Source organism: Triturus cristatus, chromosome 4_1 (genome assembly GCF_964204655.1).
Source record: "Triturus cristatus chromosome 4_1, aTriCri1.1, whole genome shotgun sequence".
NCBI lineage: Eukaryota > Metazoa > Chordata > Amphibia > Caudata > Salamandridae > Triturus > Triturus cristatus.
This window is the reverse complement of record NC_140585.1, coordinates 1,272,422,762-1,272,448,045: the sequence shown is the minus strand read 5'-3', so window position 1 is coordinate 1,272,448,045 and position 25,284 is coordinate 1,272,422,762. Positions and strand designations below refer to the sequence as shown.

At 41.4% G+C, this 25,284-nt stretch overlaps 1 protein-coding gene across 2 annotated transcripts in view; it reads right to left on the bottom strand.

The window, feature by feature from the left end:
- Positions 1–866: 866 nt before the first annotated feature.
- The window catches only part of PDE1B (phosphodiesterase 1B), a 1,345,653-nt gene continuing 1,321,235 nt past the window's right edge, over positions 867–25,284 (bottom strand). For both annotated transcript variants that reach the window (XM_085654771.1, XM_085654770.1), the window contains 2 exons: positions 24,486–24,589; positions 867–2,691 (listed from right to left, as the gene is read on the bottom strand). In XM_085654771.1, the coding sequence (XP_085510897.1) occupies positions 24,507–24,589 (83 nt within the window). In that variant the 3' untranslated portion in view covers positions 867–2,691; positions 24,486–24,506. The remainder of the gene's footprint in view (positions 2,692–24,485; positions 24,590–25,284) is intronic.

Here is a 25,284-nt window from a genome sequence, read left to right as displayed (position 1 = left end):
TGGGATTTAAAACGCAACGGAGCAGAAGGAGCGCTGCCGCGGCAGAGTGGGCTGACACCACTTCTAAGGCATTATTAAACTTGGTTTTATTATCTTAGACAAGTTTAGTGTTTTTGTTCCTTTCTGTCAATGTCTGCAGGTGGCGATGAGTCTTGATGCTTGCATTTGTTCTTATTTTGCAAACTTAGTTTACTGAGTTTAATCCTATTGCACACCTAAATATTTCATCCGCATTGCTACTTTTTGAACTCTGAGCATAGCGGGCTGAGGGGCTTGCAGAGTGGCTTCCACTTTTGCATTTTTGGCATGGTGCACGCGGTCAGAGCTTTAATTGGGCCGGGTCCCTCCGGGTCTCAGACCCGGTAGTTATTTTAGAACGGACATTGAAACGGGCAATATATTTATGTCCTTAACTTTACTGGGAAAAACTGATGATTTCTGAACAATGAATGTAATAAATGTTCAGGTAATCCATGTCAGTGATTTAGTGTCCGTTTATATTTCACTTGTTTTACTGACTCTAGCACTCCATTAGAGTGTTAGCTATTGCCAGGATGTTGTGTTTTTGTATTTTTTTGTGTTCGTTCAGCATTTTAGTCTTGTATAGTCCATACTTTAAAAATATGTCGCCTCTAAATGTTTACTACTGCCACGATTAAGTTGAGTGCCTGTTAGTGGGTCAAAAAGGTGTTCAGAATAAATGGTCACCCAAACCTTGGCTTTCTCCGGAGCTGGCACACACAACCATTGACAAAGCCAATTGTCCTGGCTGGTTTTAGGTGAACGTCAGTTGCTGTGTTATTATATCTGGATGCAATAACAGAAAGCTCAGAGAAACACAAAAAATACTGGGCGGGGGTATAATATGGGAATCACAAATTTAGTGTATGTGGTTAAGCCACACCTCTAATTACATAACCATTTTAGAGACCCCCCCACTTTTTTCATCCTGCTTAAAGCCCGCAAGCAGGGCAGGTCACCTCTAGCTCGTCTGCCTTAGCTACTCATTCTGGGAAATTTGGATTCATGCCGGTCTTGGAAGTGGGGAAGGCCGATGTTTCAGACCCTTTTACAGTTTCTGAAAGAATGGGGCCCATTAACAAAGCCATTTTAGAGTATGTAAAACATTACTTCTATAGTACTCTTTTACGTACACTAACATGCCTTTGTGAGTTGGCAAAACAACATCTAAAATGGGAAGAAAACAGGAATGTTCAGGAAATTTTCAAATACAGTTAGTACAAGTAGAAAGGACTGTGCCCTATCTGCACTTTTAATTAAAGGGAGTTACAAGTTACGGGCCAGTTCAAAAAGGCAAGTAAGAGTATGAGTATACATACAAGTAGTCCTGTAGTATTACTTCTCATACTTGCTTTTGGGAATCGGTCCCAATGATTAGTGGAAAGAGACCAAGGCGAAATACCTAAATTATACTAGACTCTCAGGCACATATTTATTAACTATTGACGCAACACACCAAGCCACATTGCTGCGCTGCGTGAAAGTGAGAGTGAAGGAATGCACCATATTTCACAATATATGGCCCATTCCCGCTCTCTGCCTGCGCTAGCGCACAAACTGCTCTCTAGCGTGAATGTAGGCACCCTTGCACAATTGCGCCAGGGTGGCTACGTTGTAGGCAGAATTGTTTTTGTGCTGCAAGCATTCTGCAGCACACATAGAAAGAGGAAAATGCCTCTCAGGAAGTGTCCCTTCCTGCACAAAAACAATCCTGACAGCAAAGCATGACACAAGTGTGCCTGCGTTGGCACTAGGCAGCCAAAAGTGGGCCAGCACTAGAAAAGGACTGGAATGTGTCATATAATGTTAAATATGGCGCGTTCCTGACGTTTCCCTTTCACGCAGAGCAGCCCAGCTAGGTGGCTTGCTGCGTTAAAGATTGAAAAATATGCCATTAAATGTATCCTGGAAAGTTAACTCAATTTGCATCAAAACAAAACGCTACAACTACTTATTCAATTAATAGAGGGCAAAATTGTCTGACTATATGCAATATAGTAATTTAGGAGCCCTGCCAGATTCCACATATCTGACTTCTCTTCAGGTGAACAGGACCCTCGTACTGAAAGCAGAGGAAATAATAGAATTGTGTTAAAAATCACACCATAACCACACCACACACACGCACAGGCACACATACACACACACACACACACACACGCACAGTTTCTTTAATCACAAACAGATTCTCCACATGATGATAAGCCTACTTCTCCTGACTGTTTTTTGAATATCTGGAGTAGAGTGTTCGATGAAGTGAGAAAGAAACAACAGAATGTGCTACATGAAAAAAATGTTTAAAAAAACTTGATTGTCTTGAAAAATCTCTTATTTTCCGCAGCAAGGTGAAGCCTTTTCTAACCTCTGAGGAACCTCTCCCAGGGTCGAAGGAATCCGGAGCGGCAGAGTGTGTGGCGAGAAGGTCCAGGACAGGCCAGAGCTTCACAGGGCAGAGATGGTGTGGAGGGATGTGTTGCTCCTTATGTACAGCAGGTGGCCCTGATCGATGGAGGATTCGGCTGCTCTTAAGTCCTGGACACATTCTGCTCATTGCTTAGTCTCAATGTTTCTCTTTTGTTAATGCATCTCACTCCCTCGTGTGAATGGTGTTGACTGCAAATGGTATCAAGAAGACTCTGGACTGACCCGCTTCACTTGCTGAAGAACGACCTGCGAATAAAGACACAGAGAAGTAATCAGAAACAGGAATACCGCAAGAAGCTGTTGAGCTTTCATGTGTCCTGTACTCCAACGCCAACATGCAGTTAGGTTACATAAAAAGGCCAAAGTGGTCATTGCTTGATGTCTTCTAACCAAGTTGCTATTTGGACAGCTTTTTGTGCATCATGCCCAGTCCAACATGGCGGCTTACCTGGAGCTGTAGCTGACTATTTATGAATGACATTTTATTCATAGACTACATATTTAATCTTAGAGTACCAACTCATGAGTAGAAGTATCAATCTGACATTGACTCTCGGGGGAATGTTGATCCAAATACATTTTTGAACAATCTGATCACTGTAGCTACTAATGATGAAATTCCTAGATGTCTTTCACTGGATATGGCCCCAGGTAACATCTTGGAGAGCTTTACTAAAATGAGTACAATTGTGTCACGTGATATATATATATATATATATATATATATATATATATATATATATATATATATATATATATATATATATATATACAAACAAACCCCCAGAAGAGAACTCTGCCAAATCATGGTTTAGCCTCAAATGTACAGCAGCACTCAAGGCACTAAAATGGCTACAAATAAGACCCCATGTAATATAGTTGACATCAGGGTAGCTGGAAACAATTGTAAGCAAGTCCTAGAGAATAGAAGGCAAGAAATCAGAAGTAAGGCTTGGGAGGATTTAGAAAAAGCTGCTTATTTGAAAGACAACAGACTTTTTGGGGAAATAGTAAATCAGCCTTTGTTCATGGATAGCTCAGCAACTGGCACAGAGTGCCATATCTCTGAACAAGACGGGATTGACCATTTCACTCTCATATTTAACTCGGATTAGGTGGGGGGTGGTCATAGAAAGGATTTTAAGCCAGACTCCCCACCATTAAATGAGGACCGGTTAGTAGACCTTATAGACTTATCATCTGTCACCTAATCCATCCAGAGCACCGTCAGTGGTAAGGCCCCATGTCTGGGCACCACTTTTAACTAATGTCTTAAGGGCAGCATTTAGGGATAACTTAATACTCCTGAAGTGAGGCCACCATAGACCCACATTATTTTTTTTAAAAGTGATCCGAATCTACAAGCATGCTTCCACCCAATTTTATCAATAGATTCTAAAGCAAAGATACTTGGGTGGGTCATCTTGGGCAAATTGGAGGATTGGGCAGAGGCCACCTCTTTCTTTTCTGCCATTCCAATATGCTTTCTGACTAATAAGGGTTACTAAAGGAGTTAGGCAGGTGTGAAGATTAGCTCCTTTCCTATTTTTATTTTATATAAATTCCTTAGATACCTTTTTAGCGTCATGCAATAAAGACGTCCCACGAATTGGCACCCATGCAGTTCCTGTACTTTTTTTATATGCAGATGATGCAGTTCTTTTAGCATTAACAGAAAATGGCCTCCAGAACCTTTTAAATGGTTATAATAATTTTATGACCAAAACTAAATCTTAAGGTGAATTGCAAAAATAATTTATAATGACCCGTGGTCTCAAACGCACTAAATCCAAATGTTTTAATAACGGGGGAATGCCCATAGAAAAAGTATCTTCTTTTAACTATCTAGGCCTTCTGATTGATGCTAATGAGTCATGGGAGAGGTTAATCAATCACAGAATGCAAAAGATGAGGGCAGCCTGTGAAATGATATTTAGATTTGCCAAAAGGTTAGGCCACAAACCAATCACCAAGATGACTCGGATTTATAGGAGCAAGTGCTTTTCACTTGATGCAAATGGTGCAGGAGTTTGGGGATGTGCTGCTCCAGGGAAGCTACAGGCAGCTTAAAACACATTTGTGTGTAGGCTCCTAGCGATACCCCAAACTACCCCAAGTGTTATCTCACACTTGGAATTCTGAATGGGTTTTCTGGAGGACTTTTCTGGCATAGACCCTTTACTATTGTGGTTGAAGTTATGGAACACTCCTTAGACGAGTTTTATCGAAGGAGGTATTGGAGGATTGCTAAATTTCGATAATATGACAGCCATCCCATGGTTGGCTTATGTTAAAAACAGTTTTCCAAATCTATATTTGAGTACCCTTTTTGATTCTCCCGAATGTATTCGCCCTCAAACAAAGATAGGGTCAAAAAGATCTTTGCTTCATACAGAGTGGATACCAGAATTGAGAAGTCTCTTAGCATGGGCTAAATTATCAATTAAATGCAAGTATTTAATGCCACAGGCACAAAATCTTATTTAACCTGGTTTAATAATCCCTAGCACAGATTTTATTTGACAAGGTTAACACTAAATATGGTTCATTATTTAGTTGGCTTTCCTTTGGTTGGCTGCTGGATTGCCTTTCTATCTCGTTCACTTTATGCAATTTTGCACCTTGTACCATACACTAAGAGCCCGTTTTTACTCACAATTCTCTTGCTCAAGCAGTTTATAACACATAAGGAGGGGCTGAGATACCTACAATCTTTATCCACACCGAAACTCAATCAGTTAGATTACTGCTGTAAAGCTAAGGAAGAATTATGCGTCTTAAATCATAAATTGGGGTGCTTTATTGTGCTGTTTTATAGCATTTTCAATAGATTTGCATGTTGTCATCTCTGCTGTGATTGTGAAGATCTTATTTACTTCTGTGCTTTTATGGTTATTGATTTGGCCGAATAAAGATTATTGATGATGATGACTCTCGAGTCCATTCTACACGGTAAAAGTCATATGTGGAGAGCCAAGGAGGTTTAACAGTCCTCTTTCCACCCTTTCCTCGTATTCTGTATCTCTGTTATCACCATAGAAAGATATGTAATGTAATGTAAATTGGTATTTGTAAAGCGCTGAACTGTCACTCCGCAAGGAGTATCCTGGCGCTGGTTGGTTGGAGGTGAGAGGGGGCCTAGCAGTGCTAAATGAGTGCAAGGCAGAAGGCATCTGGGGTGCCATATATCCATGTCTTCAAGGCCTTCCTGAATTGAGTTTATAGTTAAAATTATAGAAGGCTAAAGCTCCGTAATAAGATTTCTGATCACGAGTCTTATGGCCAGCAGCCAAAAAGCAATTTATTTTCAATTATCAATTTTAAAATTAAGAGTATGGAAGATCAGCGTCCTCATAATGGAGACTAATCCATTTAAAAATAATCTGTATAGCTAACTGGTGACTTAGAAGAATAACATTATGTCATATTGTTATGTTTTGTTCAATTGTTATCTATTAAGCTCTTGTACACAGAGCTTTTTAGTACTATTGAGAATCACATAAAGGTAATCATAAACATGTAAAACTACATAGGTGGTAAAACTATGAACACGGATGTGGCTATTGTCCAAATGATCCTATCTTTAGATGTTTCCTAACATTGAGCAAGGAGACTTCCGAACGATGCCCTGGTGGCTTTGACCACTACAAGAGGGAAAGCCTGATCTCCAAAATAAACAGTTCTGGCCTTAGTTACAAGGAGTAGAGCCAATTGGACAAAGCAACTGGTCCTGCAGTATGTTGTTTAATTTTGATAGTTAGTAATTGACTTGGTGCCTTATAACTATGGCCTTGGAAAAGATCCTGGACAGGGGATGCCTAGAATGGGAGGAGGGTGGGTCACATGCTCATGCTTGGACAGATAAGTGAATTGTCATGCAGCAGCACTGTGTACCCGTAGTTAACTTTGTAACCTTTTCTTTGGTGCAGCTTGTAAAAGCATTACCTTAATATAGCTGAGCTTGAACAATGTGTTAATGACCAATATATTCAATTGCATGTAACCAAGTCTCAGCGGATTTATATGCGAAAGAACAACCTGGGTTTTTAACAAGTTTTTGGCATTGATATGGATGTCCATCTGGCATACAGCCATTATGCAAAAAGTGACTGGAGGCCAGATATAAGTACTTTAAATGGGAGTGGCCATACTAGTGGGAAGAACTTTGGTCAGTAATAGAGACTCTGCAAAGCAACAGATGTATAGTTATTTCATGATATGTTTTAATATTTTGTATGTCATAAAGTAACATTTTAAAATGTCAACTACATTACAATTGAGTTAAAATTGTTGAGGTAATAATGTTGTGTCCATCATTATTACCTATGACAATTCCAAAAATATTGTATTTTAAAAGATGTTTTATTACAAGCTGTCTTCAATGTACCTAACTGTACACTATAAACTCTGCTTCCTATCCAGAATAATGAAAACCCTGCACTAAATCCTTCCCCAAACCCTAAAAGCCCCTAACTACACTGTAGCGCTATAATTCCCTTCCCCCTACCAACCCTTTACTACCCACTAATGCTATCTTTCCCTAAACACTAAAAACACTAAACTGCATCTTTACATACCCTCTCCTGACCCCTCAAACCTCCTTACTACTCGTTTATGCACCATTCCCTGAACTCTAAACATTATTTACTAGCACTTAATGCTACCTTTCAGTGAACCCTAAAAAAACCCTAGGCATTCCTTCCTTGAACCTAGAAACCCTCACTTCCCTTATTTCTACCATCCCCTGAAACCTAAAAGAACGTAATACCACTAAACACTACCTTTATCTGTAACCTAAAAACCCATTACTATCATTCCACTCTAACCAACCCTAACCCCTGAAAACTCAGAATCACTTTTAATGCTAATCTTCTCTGAACTCTAAAAACCCTTACTACCCCTTAACTCTATCCTTCCCTTAACCCCTTATTAGTCCCCTACCTTTCCCTCTCCCAATGAAGTGCAATGTAGAAGGATACCCCCTTGCCCCTGATCCCAATACACTTACCTTTCCTCTTTTAAGAATTGTTTTTGTTTTTTTCTGAAGCTGCAACTATTTTTCACTCTGTTTTTTCCAGCAGACAAAGGTTTTGGCACAAAGTTATGTTAGTTTGCTTTTTCCTACAATATTTTTTAATGCAAACCATTCCAAATTGTCTATCACCCAAATGGCCTCTTGGTGCTCTCAGGTCCTAAACACGTGAAGTAGGATAGGGCCAAGAGAAATTATTGAAAAAATGATTGTAAATTTTTTCTTAATAAAAAATGATAATTTCACGATTTGTACAGCAAGTAATTCTAGAGGGTTGGAACCAGAATGAAAAAAAAGGCATCCCCTCCTGTCACCTCATAGAAGCTCGAAATTGTTGTCCGTAACTGATTGATATGAGTGAAATCTCAAGAGGGCATGTAGCCAACCAATCGTTTGTAAATAAATATAGTTGAAGTCCATAAACAAAATGGTAAATTGTGGGAGGCGGAGACATCAAAAGAGAAGTTCTTCTCAAGACTATATAATAATACATGTAAAGGATGAGAAGTCACTCATTGTGTATGGGCAATGTTTCTGTCTAATGATACTACTGATGGATGTATCATAAATTAATAAAATATGATTACAAAAAAAAATAAACGAAATGGTAAACTAGGCATAATTTCTTAAGAGAAATTCTGGCATGGGAGGATAGACAGTGTAGATATTTCAAGACAGGAGACATTTGTATAAGTTATTTCAATTGAAGTTGTTTGATTCTGTGTTGTGCCACATACAAAGAAAAGATAAACATTTTCAAGAAATTAAGAGCTTTGCTTAGTGATGATGTTAGAATACTTGTCCGTGAGAGCAAGAAGGCCCCTCCCGAGACCACCCATGCGTATTACATGACAATCAATCCAGGTTTACATACATGTATTTGGTTTAAACAATATAATAAGATCACTGTGAATGCAGGGCTCTTGCAGATTCCCCCATATGGTACTTTACATCTGAGAATAATTGCTAATTTGTGAAGAGTGTTGTATGTGATGAAATCTCTACCTAGACACGCTCAATATGAAGTCTTCAAAGTATGGTAGCAGGCAGCACACGCCGAAGAGAAGGAAAAATATCAGACTAAAACGAAAAAGACAGTTTACGGTTTGAAGGAAGCGAAGTGGGATGCAGAATGGTAGGCAAGGAGTAGAGATATGAATGAGGGAATTAGGATGTACTCTGTGCTGTCCAGTGGAAGAACAGGTGGGAAGAAAGCAAAGGTGTGAAATTGAAACAAAGAAAGATGAGAATAGCAGAGTGACTCTACTGAGGATTTCGTAGATGATTTATTGGCTTCTCCACCACCTCAATACAGAGTAGTTCAACAAGCTGGAAGAAATCAACAGCCTGTAGGCCTCCCACCACCATCAACTACAGGTGCTAGTGCTTGTGTCAATCATAGTTTATTTGATAGGGAAGTACCTGGTATACTTCCACCTCCACAGATAGCACCCGTTACACTTTCAGTTCCACAGTCAGCACCTTTTCCACCTCCATCTCCACAGATATTGGCATCGATCCCACTGCCAGCTCCGCAGACAGTGCTTGCATATACTACCACAGTTGCTGTAACAACCGTCACACTAGTGGTTACAAAAACCACTGCTGACCCAAGGCGTATACATTTTCAGAGACTTGGGTGAGACCCTGAAGAGGAGTGACTTCACTTGTGAATTTACTGACTGTAGAAATTGATAGCCTTGAGTCACAGCCATCAGAGAGCAATGCCCCCTTCGGAGTGTTAAATATGGTGAGGGTAAAGGTAGAGTTGGAGGAAATCATCAAATGAAATCTTGAGCTGGGGTTCATTTACGTGTACAATGAAGAGGAACAATTGTTTCTTTGTGAAGAAGCAGCTAGGCATGCTTGGAGATGTTCAAAGCTCTCGAATGAAGAGTTACAGAATTCAAGATTGACTTGTCTAAAAGTTCAACTGTGAGGAAGAGTTATAAGATGTTTATGACGGAAGATGGATTTAAGAATATGCAAACTCCCGGGCTAAGATTGCAACTAAGGGAACTAGTTGGCAACATTTAAAGTGAGGAGCAATACACATACGTTTAAAGATTGATGGGCCCAGAAAATAAAGATAAAGAAAGATGACAAAAGAGAGCCAGAAGGGAATGGTAGTAAGAGTGACCCTGAGATTAAGATTTGAGAGAGGAGCATATATCTTGGGGTTGTGGTAATTTGTTACATTTATGAGTCAATTTCTAAAATTTGAGAGAAAGCCCTGACCTCTGGTATACACAGGTTGACAGATTTGGGAAGATATGATCACTTTGTTTGATATTGTGGTCCCAAACTAATTGTGGGTTGAGTGTAAAGTATCTGTTCAGTGTCTGAATGCAAAACCTCTGAGGGATACTCAAAAGTATGCCACTTCTGCTATAGTCATTGAAAAGTATAATCAAGTGATTAACTTCTTGAAGTCTAAGGTTACACAGAAAGAGGTTGAATGGTTGAAAATACCAAGGACTACTTAAGAGTCCAAATTATTGGCGCAAACCTGTGGTGAGCAGCTCCTGAAAGGTTTTCCATCAGCAAAGTCACACTGAAAATCCTGAACGAAGAAATCTTAGTAATTGTGTGTTCCAGTTTGTTTTTGGATTGCCCCCAGAGATTAATTGTATATCCAGCAGAATGTAATTTTTGGGCAGTAAAAGACATTGGATGGAGTACTGCAAATGCAAAATTTTGCTGTGATGATTTGGAAACAAGGCAAGAAAATGACAGATAAATACATGTTGGCTCAAACAAAGTTGGCCGAGAAAGGGTTTAAGAATGGTCCATACATGGAACATCCAAGTTCTGGGTCTGGTGTTAGTTTCAAGAATGCAGGGAGTTGGATATCAAGGTGGTGGTCAGATGATGCAGAGAGTGTATGGTGTCCTCTAAGGTAAATGTGAATGCAGAATTTCCCAGAATGCCCCAGTACAACCTCTCACCAGAGGCAGTGGATGGAGTTACCCTGTAATTGAATACATGTTAGAGCAAGGCATCTTAAACAAAATCCTAGATAGTTCGAGTAACTCTCCGCTCATGCGCCTGTATCAACCAAATAAAAAGTGGCGGGTCATGCAGGACCTACAAAAGATTAATAATACTATTGTTGCATGTTGTCATGTGGTACCAAATCCGGCCTTTAATAAAATTCCAAAAACCCTGGGTTCACACTCACTGACCTGAGCCAATCATTCTTTTCCATTCCATTTCCAGGGGACAATTGGTTCCTCTTTGCATTCTGGTTCCAAAATACATTTTTTACATGGTGCTGAGTTCCTCAATGGTATAATGAAAGCCCCTCGATATTCCATCATATATTGAAAAGGAATTTGGAGACCCTGTAGTTGCCATGCAAATCAGTTTTGGTCCAGTATATTTTGTTGTATATTGGTGGCTTTGACAACATGAAAGGCATGCAAAAAAGATACCATTGCCCCTTTGAATCATTTGGCTGAAAGTGAAATAAAGCCTCTCCGACTAAGTTGAATATTGTCAGAAAGAAGTCCTGTACCTAGGATATAGGAATGAGAAAGGAGCAAGAAAGGTGTCTCAAGAACGAATTTCGCCCGTATTACTCTTCAACTGAACCGCAGACCCTGTCCCCCCACTGCACGTCTTGAGACCCTACGGGTGAGCAGTTGCACTTCGTAAAAAACCTGATTTATTTATTGATAGACAAGTGAACTTAGAACCATCAGCATGAGTCTGCCCTCTTCAGGAAGATATGAGAAGCAACTCCCAAAAGTGGAAGGGGTACAGTTCCAACTCATGGGTATTTTTCCAGGGACACCTCATTCAGTCATCCACTTGGGCACACTGTAGAAGAGAGGAAAGTGAGAAGTCAATACAAAGAGAAGGTCAGAGGTATGCAAGATTGCATCAGTATTAGACCAGTGTATCAAAGCACTGAGAAATTAATCACACGGAGGAAGTCAGAGGTAGCAGACCATGCTTGCCTCGACGTGGCTGGATTGTGTACCAAGCCAAGACCCCACATTCAAGATGTTCCTTTGAAAAAGTCTAATTATATTTTGTTTGTAGACAGCCCTTGCTTAAGAAATCAAAGAGGAATTTTGAAAGCAGCCTATGCCGTTTGCCTCTTAGAAGGTGCAGTGGAAGCCTCCTGTTTGTGTAATGTAACATATGCCCAGGTGGCCAAATTGATTGCTCTTACTAGAATCTGTTATGTCTGTGACACTTTAATAGTCACCATCTACACTGATAGTTGGATTTCCTGTGGTACACAATTTTAGGCAGTTGTGGTCCAAGATGGGTTTCATGGCATTGTCTGGATCTCCCTTTAGAAATGGGCCCTATGTCTGGGTCCTCCTTGAGGCATTGCAGATGCCTACAGAAGTAGCTGTGGTGAAGTGTGCAGCGCACATGAGTGAAAATAATTTTGTAACCGCTGACAAACGATTCACGGACAAAGTAGCCAGATATTGCTCTCTATGGTCTTGTGGCTTCAATGGAGACTATTCAATTGAATCAGAGAGCGACACTTCCATGAGCTTGTTGTTGACTGTTGCTGATACATGGAAAGAGGTAAAAAGCTTTTAAGAAGAGGCACTGGATTGTGAACAGGAAAGGTCCTCACAAGCCACATAGGGAGATCAGGTGGTCCTTTCAATCATATGCAACTTGATTTTGCTGAGGTTCCTGTATGTAACAGGCTTTGCTATATTCTATAGTAGTTTGTCTCTTTGCCGAAAGGGTAGAGGTATACCCTACTAGGAGCAATGGCAGTGTTCCTGTGGCCAAACTGTTGCTGAGGGATATTATTCCTCATTTTAGGATCACAGTGTCTCTGTAATCAGATTGTGGTAGTCACTTAAAAAATGGGGTGATGAAAATGTTGTAGGCAGCTTTGACAGTAGATCAGAGGCTCCATTGTAGATCTGAGGCTTCAGGCACCGTGGAGCAGATAAATAGTACACTGAAGTCCTGTCTGTGTGCATCTATGTCTTCGAATGTCCTGATGCTCTTCCATTGGTGCTGATGAGTCTGAGAAGCATCCTGGATCGGTGGACCTGATTGTTTTTCTGTGAAATGCACATGGGCAGAGCCATGAGCCTTCCCATTGTGTCTGCAGCTGTGCTTTAAATATTAGGGATTTTCGACTACTGCAAAGACCTGGCTGATGTGGCCTAATCTGTCTGTCACCAGGTTGAGTTGGAGACTCCCATTCCATGGCAAGAGTAGTGCCATTACCTTAGTACCGGTGACTAGATCTTGGTGAAGAAGCAGGTGTGGATGTCGTGCCTGGATCACCAATGACGAGGCACCTGCCAAGTTATCCTGGTCACAAATACTGGTGTTAAATGTGGTGGCTTTCTAAGCTGGATTTGTGCCTTGCATACTCGGAGGGTAAGACAAGCTGGGGAAGAATTGGCGACAACCACAACTGATTTACGGAGCCACAATCCAGTGAAACCTGGGAGCTTAGAGGGAGAAGAAGAAGTATGTGCACAAGTGTCTCAAAGTCAACCTGAGACAAGTGCAGGGCCTGTGGTGTATGAACTAATGAAAGCCACACTGAACTGAGCTGTAAATGCAGACTCTGAGCCTGGAGAAGGTACAAGCAGCTCACCCGAAAGGGTGGTGGGGGCAAAAAACAAGATGTGCCCTCGGACGGGTCATGAGTTTCAGTGTCCAAAGAACGCATACCAGATCCCATCAATGAAGAGAAAGTGACAAGTGAGGAAAGCGACAGTGATAGTAAAAAAGCAGTAGTCAGGAGATCAAGAAGAATATGGGTGCACGGTGCGAGGTGCTCAGTTCCTGAATGAACACGCTTTGCCGAAGGGTGAAACTGACCTGAGAACAAATGTCACCAAACTGTTTTTGAAAAAGCCTCCATGATCAAAGCTGTCACAGTACCCTCACTGACTTTTGATTCTGACTGGTTTGTAATCAACTGACTTTTTTGAATGATTGAGCATTTTGAACCAAACCTTGTAATGACATTTGGGGCCAAGGCTCCCGTAGAAGAGTGAGGGTGTCGTTTTAGAAGAAGATTGACGTAGTGTTAGGGATTGATGTTGCAGCAACTGAACTTGATATTCAACTCGAATAAATCTACAGTTTTGCCGACTTGCATAATTAGAACCAATTAGGATCGTTTGCTTTATGCGGTTTGTGAGTCTTGCATTTCCCTTTTCTGATTTATGGGAAACCATGTTGATCCTTTCACTAAATCAGGTGAGAGCAATCGCGGTCATAGTGTCCGTCATTTCTATTTTTCCTATGATCTGCTTATTAATATGCCTGAGTTCTTCTGCAGAGCAAATTACCCCTAAGGCTAAATCTAACGTTACTTGAAGACCCACCTAGATTTGATGTGAATTTATTGCATGGAGATAGCTCTAAGGAAATCTCACATGCAATTTCTTTTTCAATCTGTTGCATGAGTATTCCAATTTAATGCATGCAAATGATGCTTTAGCCTGACAGGGAACTTTGATGCCTCTTGCTTTGATGCCAAGTGAATCCTAATAAGGATGTAACAGGGCAGTCCATTTCCATATCCTCAGGAGCATCAGCACGGAGTGTGCTGTGTGCAGGGTGGAGTTAGCTATGCAGTCACTGCTATGGGAAAAGGCTAGATTACATAAAGGGCCTCGGTTGTGCAGTTCCATGAACTGTGCTAATGAGATGCCATTTCGAGCTCTGTTCCATAACTGTGAGGAAAGATGTACAATCTTGCTCTATTTACTTTCCAACGGGTGCTTTTTACATTGCAAAAATCAACATACAGACACAGACTTTCACTGCTCCAAAAAAACCTGTGACAACGCATAAAGGACTAGGGCAAGAGAAAACCCCTTGCACATGTGTCATATGATGCTATGCAGCATGAACCGGACAGTTACGTCATCTGACCAGTGAATGTTATTAGAGAAGTGCCTTGGGACATCCAAGTGCAACACCAAACTGGGCCAAGGAAAATATTAGCAAACATTGGCAGTTGTAAGCCAACTAAAGCCAGCGTCACCTCATTCTCCTAATTAGCTGAACGGTTACTGTAATCCGGCTTATGAGGCTTTCTCATTTTGCATGTTTACCTTCTTTAAATTTGTATTCCATTCAATATGCAATTATTTTTCCCGACAGCCATACACTCTGCCAATTATATCAGTTATTTAATAAAACATGAACTTTAGTACATAAAAAAAATGTATTTTTCGAGCATAAAAGGGGTAATTGACTAAGGATTCGTGTGTATAGGCTTATGGGGCAAAGCAAGGTAAAACATCGCATTGTGCTGATTTACTTATCATTATAAAACTCCCGGGGTTCAGTGCAAGATAGTGAGTGCCCATACAACCCTGAGTAAATTAAGGCCAGAATATTTACTGTATCACTAATTCTTAAGTATATACACAACAGAAATGCAAACTATGAAGTAAAACCGTGTGCTTAATTTTCCTTGCCATAGTGTCCATGTTATGGCGTTAATTCTACAGATTGATTCTCCTCCATTTTTAGAATTTCCTTTTATAAGTTGGGGGATTTATGGGCATATTTACTAGGAAGAGGCGGAGCGCGGCATTAGCCACCTTGGCTTAACGCCGCTCTCCGCCACTTCCAAAATGCAGGGCTACACCATATTTACAAGGATTCGGTGCAGCTTTGCGTTTCCCCCTGCGTTGGCGCTAATTTTAGAAGGCACCATAGTGCAAGGTGCCTCCATTGAAGGGAAAGATTGTTTATGTGCAAGAAGGTGCACATAAACAATCTGAAATGGCATTTTGCAACTTTTATGTGTAGCTTAATGCAGCACACATAGAAGTTGCAACACATCATTATTTAAAATGTATTATTTATGTGCAGAGAGTGTCATCTTTCTGCAGATAAACAATCAATGGCTTTTTGCTGTTCCTATGTGTGCTGCACAACGCAGCACACATAGAAACAGCAAAAACGAGGAGAAAGGAATAATTTCTCCTTGTTGCGCATGTTTTGACAAGGTTTTCCCTGGTCTTAATTTTGGCGCTGCCCCATATTTACGCTGCCCTTGTACATAGGGAGCAGCGCCAAAATCAATGGGTGTTGCAGTGGAACCCCCACCACAATACCCATTGACCGCCCCTTTCACACTAAGTATAGCGAGAAAGGGGGCCTTATTTACAAGGTGGCATGAAGCCATGTTAAGTGGCTTAACGCCGCCTTCTACATAAGGCGAAGCCTCTATGGCCACAGGAACGTCACTTAAATTGACATTCCTGTGGCCATAGGGGCTTGTAAATATGTCCCTTTGAGTCACCTGCAAACTCCAAATCACGCCCTTAGTCCTGAATTAAATTGTAGCTGTTTGGCAAGATATCTTGTGCCTCATGTAGACATGATGGGGGAGCTGCCAAGTAGCTAGGGCAAGGCAGTCAGCCTGTTTGAACTTCCTGCTATATTTAAAGTTCCCAGTTAGTGGTAATTTTGTATTCAAAAAGTGTTCCTGCTGACACAGCTGGACCATAGCTGACAGGATGCCAAACAAAAAGTCAATTGCTTCCCCATGCTGGGAGTTTTCTCAAGAGCACTTCACTGCTGAGACCCAAAAAGGTTAACACAATTTGGTGGTTGGTTCTGTTCCCTTTCGAATGGGATCTGGCCTAGCAATTCCTGCCTTACTGTTGCCACTGGGGCATGGTCAATTCTAATTTGTACATGGCTGTTCAGAGTCTGAATCGTCAAGACTCAAAAAAGAATGATGGATTTGAATCTGGTTCTAGGTAATTAGCAATGTCTGGAATTCCAGCTATGTCTTCACTTTTCAGTTTTTTTCTTCCAGTTTCATTTCTCTTCCACTTCGTTAGGGAGATTGTTATACTTTTATGTTGGGGAAAGCTGTCTTGCATGGTTGTCTCAGGCAGGAACAACTAATAGTGGGTATTACACCACAGAATTGTGGTTTTAAATATCGACTTGGCAAAAAAGTATATCTGTGATACTGACAATCAACATATTGTCAAGTTCAGTAGATATGGAGTCAAGAATAGTCAATCAATAATTTCCTATTTATATATGCAGATGTCTATTGCAAATGATAAATCCATGCATCTATATAAATACCAATCTTGATTACATGTTGGCCGTCAATAGGAATTTTGGCAAGCCAATATAAAAACCACAATATTGTGGCATACAGTCTTTAGCTTGTGGCTTCCAACACACCAAAGTCGGTGGTTCTCTGATGGCTTACTCACTGGCAGGGTATTTCTGATAGCAGAGCTGACTAAAGGACCAATTTATATGTTGGGTGGTAAGCATACTCCATCGCAACTGTGACGGAGTATGCTTACCGCTAACATAATGGACCGCCCACTGAATTTAGATGCGGGCGGTCCTTTGGTTTGATCATGGTGGAGATGGAGTAGCACGCTGTGGTTGGACGCGGGCCTCTAATTCCACCCATCTTATTTAGATCGGTGGAATTATAGGCCCGTTTTCACTGCCGATCACCACCAGGAAATGCCTGGTTGTGAGAGGCAGTGAAAACTGCTAAATGTTCTCTTCGCCATGGGAGAGGACTCCCATAGTGAGGGGAGCACTTTTTTTCCCAAAAATAAAATCCTGCTTAAGGATTTTCTTTTATGAAAGTATAAAAGAAAACTGTTTGGTGCAGGGTTCTAGCATGTTGATGGAGCCCTGCACCAACCTGCAAAAATCATTTACAGGAAATACTGTGACTGTGGTACCTGGCAATGCTTTAAGAAATGATCGCCTCCTTGGCGGTCATTTCTAAATCTGCAGGACGGTACCCCCACCTGGGTGACGAAGTAACTTACCCTGTCGCCCTCGCAGAGAATCAAGCCATCTGTCTGATTATAAATCTGGCCCTAAGGCTTCATCATCACAAGATCACCATTTTCCCCACTTCTAAATGAGGTCTGGAAAGCACAATAATTGTGTAGGGAATATGTGTAAAATTTGACAGAGGTTCAGATACTGCGGGAATTTTATTCAACTACAGCAATAAAAATTAAATGGTATATAGCAAAGCTAACTACAACACTAAGGAATTCAAACTGGGTATTTGTAATTAATACCAAACACATCAAATCAGGTTCTGACTTCGGAGTCCATAAGCTGAGAGTCCCACAATTTATATAGTGTACTGGCTTGTGACGCCATGTTTTAAATCATTGATGAGTGCACAATTGGACCACATACACTTACTTGATATCATCTGATTCACCTCATTCTTTCTAAAAGTAAGCTATTCAAAAGGCTACAAGTAACAATACTGCCACCCATTGTTGGGTGACTTTGATCCTTCACTGCATTATTTTGATAAGGTAAGTAATTTTATCATCCATCTGTGCAAGTTAGATGATTTTTTGTCACTAATACATTGTGCAGAATTATGTTTTTGAAATTGTAATGTTTTCTCAAATATCTCTAATACTTTTCCATGTAATAATTTTGCATATGACATTCCTCATAAATTCTGCACTGTGTACCCGGAGGAATGATGGCTGTTTAGTGTATTCTCACCATTATACAGTATCATTTATGCACAATGTTAGGTAGAGAAAGCTTCAACGTGGGCTCTCTAGACCTGCTGCAACAACAAAAAGGTGATGCATGGAATGCATGAATAAATCTCAGCCATTGGCAATCGCTTAGAGCCGCATTCCAATCCGATGTTTATCGCCGACCAGCCATATGCAAATCAGGCTTGACCCTGGTCCAATGGGAACTGTCCAGCCCGAAGTGCCAAGTCAGATGCTCCCTGACCCGGAATATAAGCAACCTTGGCCAGGGCTCTTCAGACTGGTATAGCTTGCTTTCAGAGACATAGTTAGCACGCAACCCATGTCTGGGCATGCCCATCGCACTTGGGGGATCAACTGCAACAATGGCATGGAGTGCCAAATAATAATGGACTGGAATGCAACCTGAGCAATTACCAGTGGCTGAGATTCATTCAAGCATTCAATCCATCACTTTTTCGTATTATTTAGTTTGCCACCCTAAGTGTGATGAGTTAGCCCATGGGTGCCCTGCACACTGTCACTGGAACCGAGCTGTACCCCGCTGATGAGCCCATAACTAGGACAACATCAGTTCTGGGTAGATTGTGTTCAGTTCAGGGAGGCCCTGGCTTGGAAGTTTGGAATGGACTGTTCTAATTGGAGCAGGGTCAAGAATGATTTGCAAATAGCTGGGTCCAACTGAGGTGGCCTAGTGTGCAAAATAACGATGGGCTAGGATGGTCAGTGATAGGGGAGAAGGGTGATCCAGCAGATTGCACTGTTTAGGATGAGAACATTTCTATGCAAGGTGTGCCCTTTTGTCTTCCCATAATTTACACTTTAGTAAGGCTGATGATAGTAAGGTGCAGTTTCTTCACATTTCATTCTACCAACGTTCAGGATACTCCTGCTTGGAGACAGCATCTGCACTACATTCTGTGAGAGCCATCACATAACACAAACGTTGTGTCTGCACTACAGCCAGAAAATAGCATTTGAAAGGGAACCAACCAAAACCTTTTCCAGGACTTTCAACAGTGCTCAACATCCTCTTCTGGAAAATGAGTATTAAAGTGGTATCAAACCACCCGGCTTTGTTCCAGTTCCAAATTTTTTTTGACCAAGGAAGGAATTGCTCTACAATGTACTCAAAGAGCTGCTATGAGACCAGGGTTGGTGTCTGCCAGACAGGATGTTTCCCAGAGGTGAAAGAACAAAACCTCAGCACTACTTTCTGGAGAACCAGTGGTTCTACCTAGCACATAGAACATAGAAGCCTTCCAAGCTATGGAAGGAGATTACCTTGCCCTGTAGGAGGACAGACAGTCCAGGAGGAGAAGCCCAGCTATGTTTAATGCATTTGTGATACTCCGAAAAAGCCGACTATCATAAGGAGCAAAGATTGTGCTGACCCGAAGTCAGAAAGTGCTTTGTGTGGCAAACTGTGTGAAGAACCTAAGCCAGAACAACAGTGTGCTGTCCGGCACTCCTGCAGCATGCCTGATGGATTGGTCTTGCTGCTGCCTGATGGTGTGGTGTATCCTGCAAACCCTGTGCCACTGAGTAGGAAGACTTGCCCCATGGCCTGAAGATGATAGCTTCCGAAAGGGAGCACTGACTGAGCAGGCCTGCCATGCTGAATTCATCCGAAACCCAGGAGAGGAGCAAGGCTTCCATCCACGGTCCATAAGCCATATTCACCTTTGTATTAGAAGACCTGTCCCATGGACCAACTGCCGAAGAAAAGCACTCGCTGACTCGGCCTGCCCTGCTTCTCACCTCAACAGCCCAAATGATGAGTGAGGTTACCTCCCATGTAATCCTGGCATGTGGCCCATCCAACATCGCAACAGCTGTTTTACCACTGACAAAGTCATACTAGGCCTGAACTCAAAGGTTTTTGTGACTCTGTCTTCAACGTACAAAGATAATCCAGACATTAGAAAGTGAGGGGCATATGTAGAATGAAATGCCGGAGTGCAGAGCTGTACCTAATTCTGCAGAGCCACGCTCTGACATCTCCAAAATCAAGGGATGTGCCATATTTACAACAATACAGTGCACCCCTGTGTTTTCGCCTAGTACTGACCCTAAAATTTGCTGCTTAGTGACAACGTAAGCACCCTTGGAAAATAGTGCAAAGATGCCTGCATTTCAGGGAATGATTGTTCATGTGCAGGAAGGTGTCTTTTCCTGCACATAAACAATCCATAAAGGTGATTTGTTACTTTTATGTGTCCTGCATTCTGCAGGACACATAGAAGTAGCAAATCTTCATTATTTAATGATTGTTTATGTGCAGGAAGGGACACTTTCCTGCACATAAACAATCATCAATGGCATTTTGCTCTTACTATGTGTGCTGAAGAATGCAGCACACATAGAAAAAGCATGAATGAGGAGAAATAAAAGTATTTCTCCTTGTTTCGCCATTCTAGACCCTGCTCTTGCATGGCTGTAGTTTTTGGCGATGCCTCAGATTTACAACTCCATGTAAATCTGGGGCAGTGTCAAAAAGTAATGGGTGTTGGGGTGGAATGCCCACAGCAACACCCACTGAATGCCCCTTTCATGCTAAGAGATGCGTGTATAAGGGCCCTATTTACAAGGCGACGTTAAGCCACAAAAGGTGGCTGAAGGCTACTTTGTAAATATGGAGAAGGGCATAGTGCCACCAGAACCTCGCTAAAAGTGACCTTCTGGTGGGACTATCCCCTTGTCCCATTAACCTTTTGCCAATGTGAACTTTTGGGCTCAAGTGCTATTTGAAGTGCCTCTCTGGGGAAGAGTACTACAAGGCAGCGATTTGCACTGCATTGTGTTACTCTGGATTTATTAAGTCACTCAGGGCCGTGCAAGGTGGCCCTGCGTGGTTTTGATAAATCACACTTAAGGGTTGCATCGCGCATGCACCCCATTGTGTGATGCAAATGTGACACAACCGTTTAATAAATATGGCCATCAATTTGCATTTGTTCTCCCACTACTGCCAGCCAGTAATTAGCATTTGAATAGGTGTGAAAAGGTGCAAAGTGTTTCTGAGGAGCAAACAATAGGCTGACCTGACAGGCCAGTGATGGCTCTCCTGAACCTGACAATATAAGCAGGTTGAGGCTATGAGCATACCTTTTTGATATTACAGTATCAAATCCTGCTTGATTGGTCTGTTGGGTTTACATATACTACTGGCGATCTACTTGAAAGGACTGTAAGGAAGATCCCAAAACAATTCTTGGGTATCCACTATCTGGTTGCTGGAAAACACGGCTTTGTTCTACCAGACTTCTGCCACTGGTTTTATTGTTGGTACAGTGACTGCCCCAAACTGGATTTTAGTGTTAGATGTGGGATGACGCCTCCAGCCATCAGAGCCAGAGTTTAGTGTAGCAGAATGCTTTTTCCATCCTAAAAATGCACAAATAATGGTGCAAAATTTGGTTAGGGTGTGCCCAGGTGTAGTTCCCACAAACTAGCCTGAGCCAGGCCTAAATGTGGCTTTTCCAGTAACCCACTTTAAAACACCAACAAAGTTCTCCACAACACTGGCCCTGCCTATCTGAAGAACCGCATTTACCCCCGCCAACTTCCAGACACTCCGCTCTCTCACTAGCACACACCTCATGCATACATAAAAGCAGAGCAAGGGGTTGTCCTGTCTCGTACCTGACCCTTAAAGCCAGGAATGACCTTCCACAACACATCAGAGCCTCCTCCTCTCCTTTTTCAAGAAGCTGAAGACATAGCTTTATGTTAAAGCTCCTAGGGTTGGCCTCACATACCTGCAATAGAGCATCTGGATATCATCATTGGTGAGAAGTGTGATATAAAGACATAAATAACATAAAATAACATAATAACTACTAGACCTAAGGAAGAGCAGAAGAGGACTCCTTTTGTCTGCACCCTGAATGCAGCCCTTAATGAATGGCTTGCTCTCTTCTGTATCCAGGACAAAGACGTGTACTCCAGTTCAAAACCATCAAATCACAATAAAATCATGCAAACATTACCTGTCCCCCACATTTCAAAGAAAAGTAAGAATACTTATAGAAATATTTTAAAATCCCAGTGAATTACAAAATTTCGTGAGAGCTTTTTGGGCTCACATATAAAAACCCTTACAAACTCATAACCTTGAGCTAAAGTGCATATCTCATTCTCAGTCTCAGTGCGTGGGTGATAAAATTTAAGACTGAGCAGCATATAGTTTTGGACTCCAGGCGCTGGAGGAAACACAAACCCTCCTAGGGATTATTAAAAAATCACCCTCTCAAAATCAGGCAGAGAAACTGTAACCTGAGAGAGGAATATAGGGGCATATTATCAAGACAGGCGATAAAATTATCGCCGCTTTAGCAGCAGAAAACTGCCTCTAAAACGACGATAATGGGCTTGATAATATGCTCTATGGAATTCCAATTGAAGCCCATGTTAGATGTGAAGGACATCTAACCTGAGCTTCAATTGGAATTCCATAGAGCATATTATCAAGCCCATTATCGCCGTTTTAGCTGCAGTTTTCTGCCACTAAAGCGGCGATAATTTTATCGCCTGTCTTGATAATATGCCCCATAGTTTGCAAAAGAGCATAAAATGGCTCTTTGATTGATGTCATTTCCTATCAAACAGACAGTAAGGTAGTGATGGAAACCAGGTACCTGGCAATGGGAAAGCCACCAAAAAGTGAATCTTGTTCCTAGTCAGGTAGAACCTTAGCTCCGGTTCATTTACCCAGGTCAAATAGGGCTCCGTACCTTTAGTTGTAGAAAGTGGCATGTATGATTGAACTATGATCAGGTCTAGTACCTTCATGAGCCTAGCTTCCTCACTATGTGCAGTATATTTTTCTTTCATTCAATTCTTTGAATTTAAGGGGAATTTTATCTGGTTCTACAATAAAGTCACTCAGTCCCAGGACAAAAAAAGTGTTCTTAATGTACTTGAGCCACGGTATTGCAATCATATTACTCTGCACAAGGCAATCTTTTATTTTATTATATTACGGGTCAATTGCATCATAATTGAATGGGGGGCCATGCCTACCTTATCCTCCAAAAAACCCACGTCCAGCTCCTTATGGGTAATACAACTTGGGGTGGTCTTTAGGGTCCCTAATCTATTTTAAAATGTATTTTCTGCTCCTTGTAGAGGCATAGAATAATCCCATAACCCAACCCCATATGTGCCCATGCCAAGAGCTTTACTGTTTTAAGCATAATCTTTTCTGGGATAGGTTTTGTCCTAAATTCTTTGCAAAATGGAAAATTGATTTAGAAGCTGCCTCCATCCCCTGTCTTCTCTGAATTAATAACTTTTCCCAGTTCATGTTCTCATTAAGACCTAGAGAACTAAAAGCTTTTTTTTTTTAACCTCAGCCCCCCCCCCCCCCCCCCCCAAAAAAAAAAATGTAACCGGGAATTCTTTGGGCCCCAGGTCATAAAATAACATTTCTTTAAATTCACCTTCAGCTTCAGATCTTGCACAAAATGAATAAAACCATTTAAAAGTGATTGCAACCCATTTGCTGTGTGAGCAATTAAAACCATGTTGACCATGTACAGTAGTACAGGGACTATGTAGGTACACATTTTATGGGGGCATTTATATACGCTACAAAAAAAAGGGGCCAAAATACAGCTGTGTCTGACTCCAAGCTTGACTTGAATAGTGGATACATAGTCTCCTTGTTGCGTAAAGAGGACCCTCATATGGGTATCTTGAAGTAAAGTTTTAGAACATGAACTAATGCAGGGTCAATCCCTGCATGGTCCTAGATTCCCCATAAAATGCCCCTGTCCACCAAGTCAAAGGCATAGGAGGGGTCCATGAAGGCCATTTGTATGGCCCCTTTTCTGGCCTTAGCAAGAAATCTTTGCTCGTCATCTTCCAAATTCAAAAACAATCATTCAAGAGAATGACAGACTGAGGCAGATCTCTGGAAGTACAGGTAACTAGTCTATAGAGAACATCCAGTCCTACCTTGCGATCCGAACCCATTCACAAGGAACTCCAAAAAAGAACTAGTCAGACTTATTAATTGAACTATGAAACATGAGCGTAATCACAGTCAAAGAATATCAGAAAATATATTTTCTACTGAAGGAGTTCTATGAAGAGATAGGTAGATGCCAAAGGAATGTGCTTTGTTTTTTCCAGTTTTTTGTGTCTATCGGAAGCTTTCAGAACAATCATGCTATGGATACTGGGCAATGTATGTGTTAATATTGATCACCTCTTAGCTAGACTCTGCGCTCTCCATGCGGGGTGGCGGACTAATTTCAGGGTGATATGGAGGCTCTAGGAGAAGGGGCAAAAAAAGTTATGAATGTGTTTAGCATGGCTTCTCTTTTTTTGTACTGTGACTTTATGGTTTCCTTTTCATCTTCTGCTTGTGGGGTCCAGTTGACCCACCAGGTCAACTGTTAATTTAGTTAAAATGGAGTAGAATCTTTTTCTGTGCTTGTATAATTAAAGTGTAAAAAAACATTAATTATCGCCTAGAGTGTTTGCCCTTCACACCAATTTACCATCTTTGCACATATCTTGTGCTAGTCCACATTGCCATTCTCCTCGGTGCCATGCTCCTCCTCACATGGCGACAGCTCGTCAATGGAAGCTTGATTTGTGATCCCTGAAAAACAAGATATTCATTGTCAGAATTTATAAGTAAGCTTCCTTGTATTGTATGTATCAATATGGGTATCTGTGCTGCCAAATCAATGTGTCAAGTGGTCAGGTCAATAGGGTAGACTTTGGTAAGGCCTAAAGATAAAATCTTCTTTATTATTATACTTTTATATTTTGAGCACAAACAGTGGGACTAGAGCCCAGATTTAGAAACAAGGAATGAAATGCAGCACAGCAGCCGAAAATGCTGTGCTGCTTTGCATGACCGGGAGGAGCAGGAGAGTGCCAAGCAAACACAATGAGATGATGGACGGAGTGCTGAAACTTTTCAGACACTCACCCCCAGTCACAGACCTGGGTTGAATCCATAATCGTTCTTTAGCTCACTTCGCCGCCCCAGTTTAGACACAGCTATATGCCATAGCGCTAGGGTGCGTGCCTGAGTCTAACATAGCTTTTATACAGGAAGGGTACCCTTCCTGTACAAAATTCTATGCTTAGGCACACTTAACAACTTTTCCTATTTTGACAGTGTAGCACGCATGCAAAGTCAGAAAGAAAAGGAGAAATAAAAACATTTCTCCTCTTAACGCCTCCTTTCAATTGGTGTTTACTTTTAGCACTATACCCTATGTACTATTGTTTGTAAATAGGGTTTTTTGCGTCAAAAGCCATGGGTGGTAGCATGGGAACGCCCAT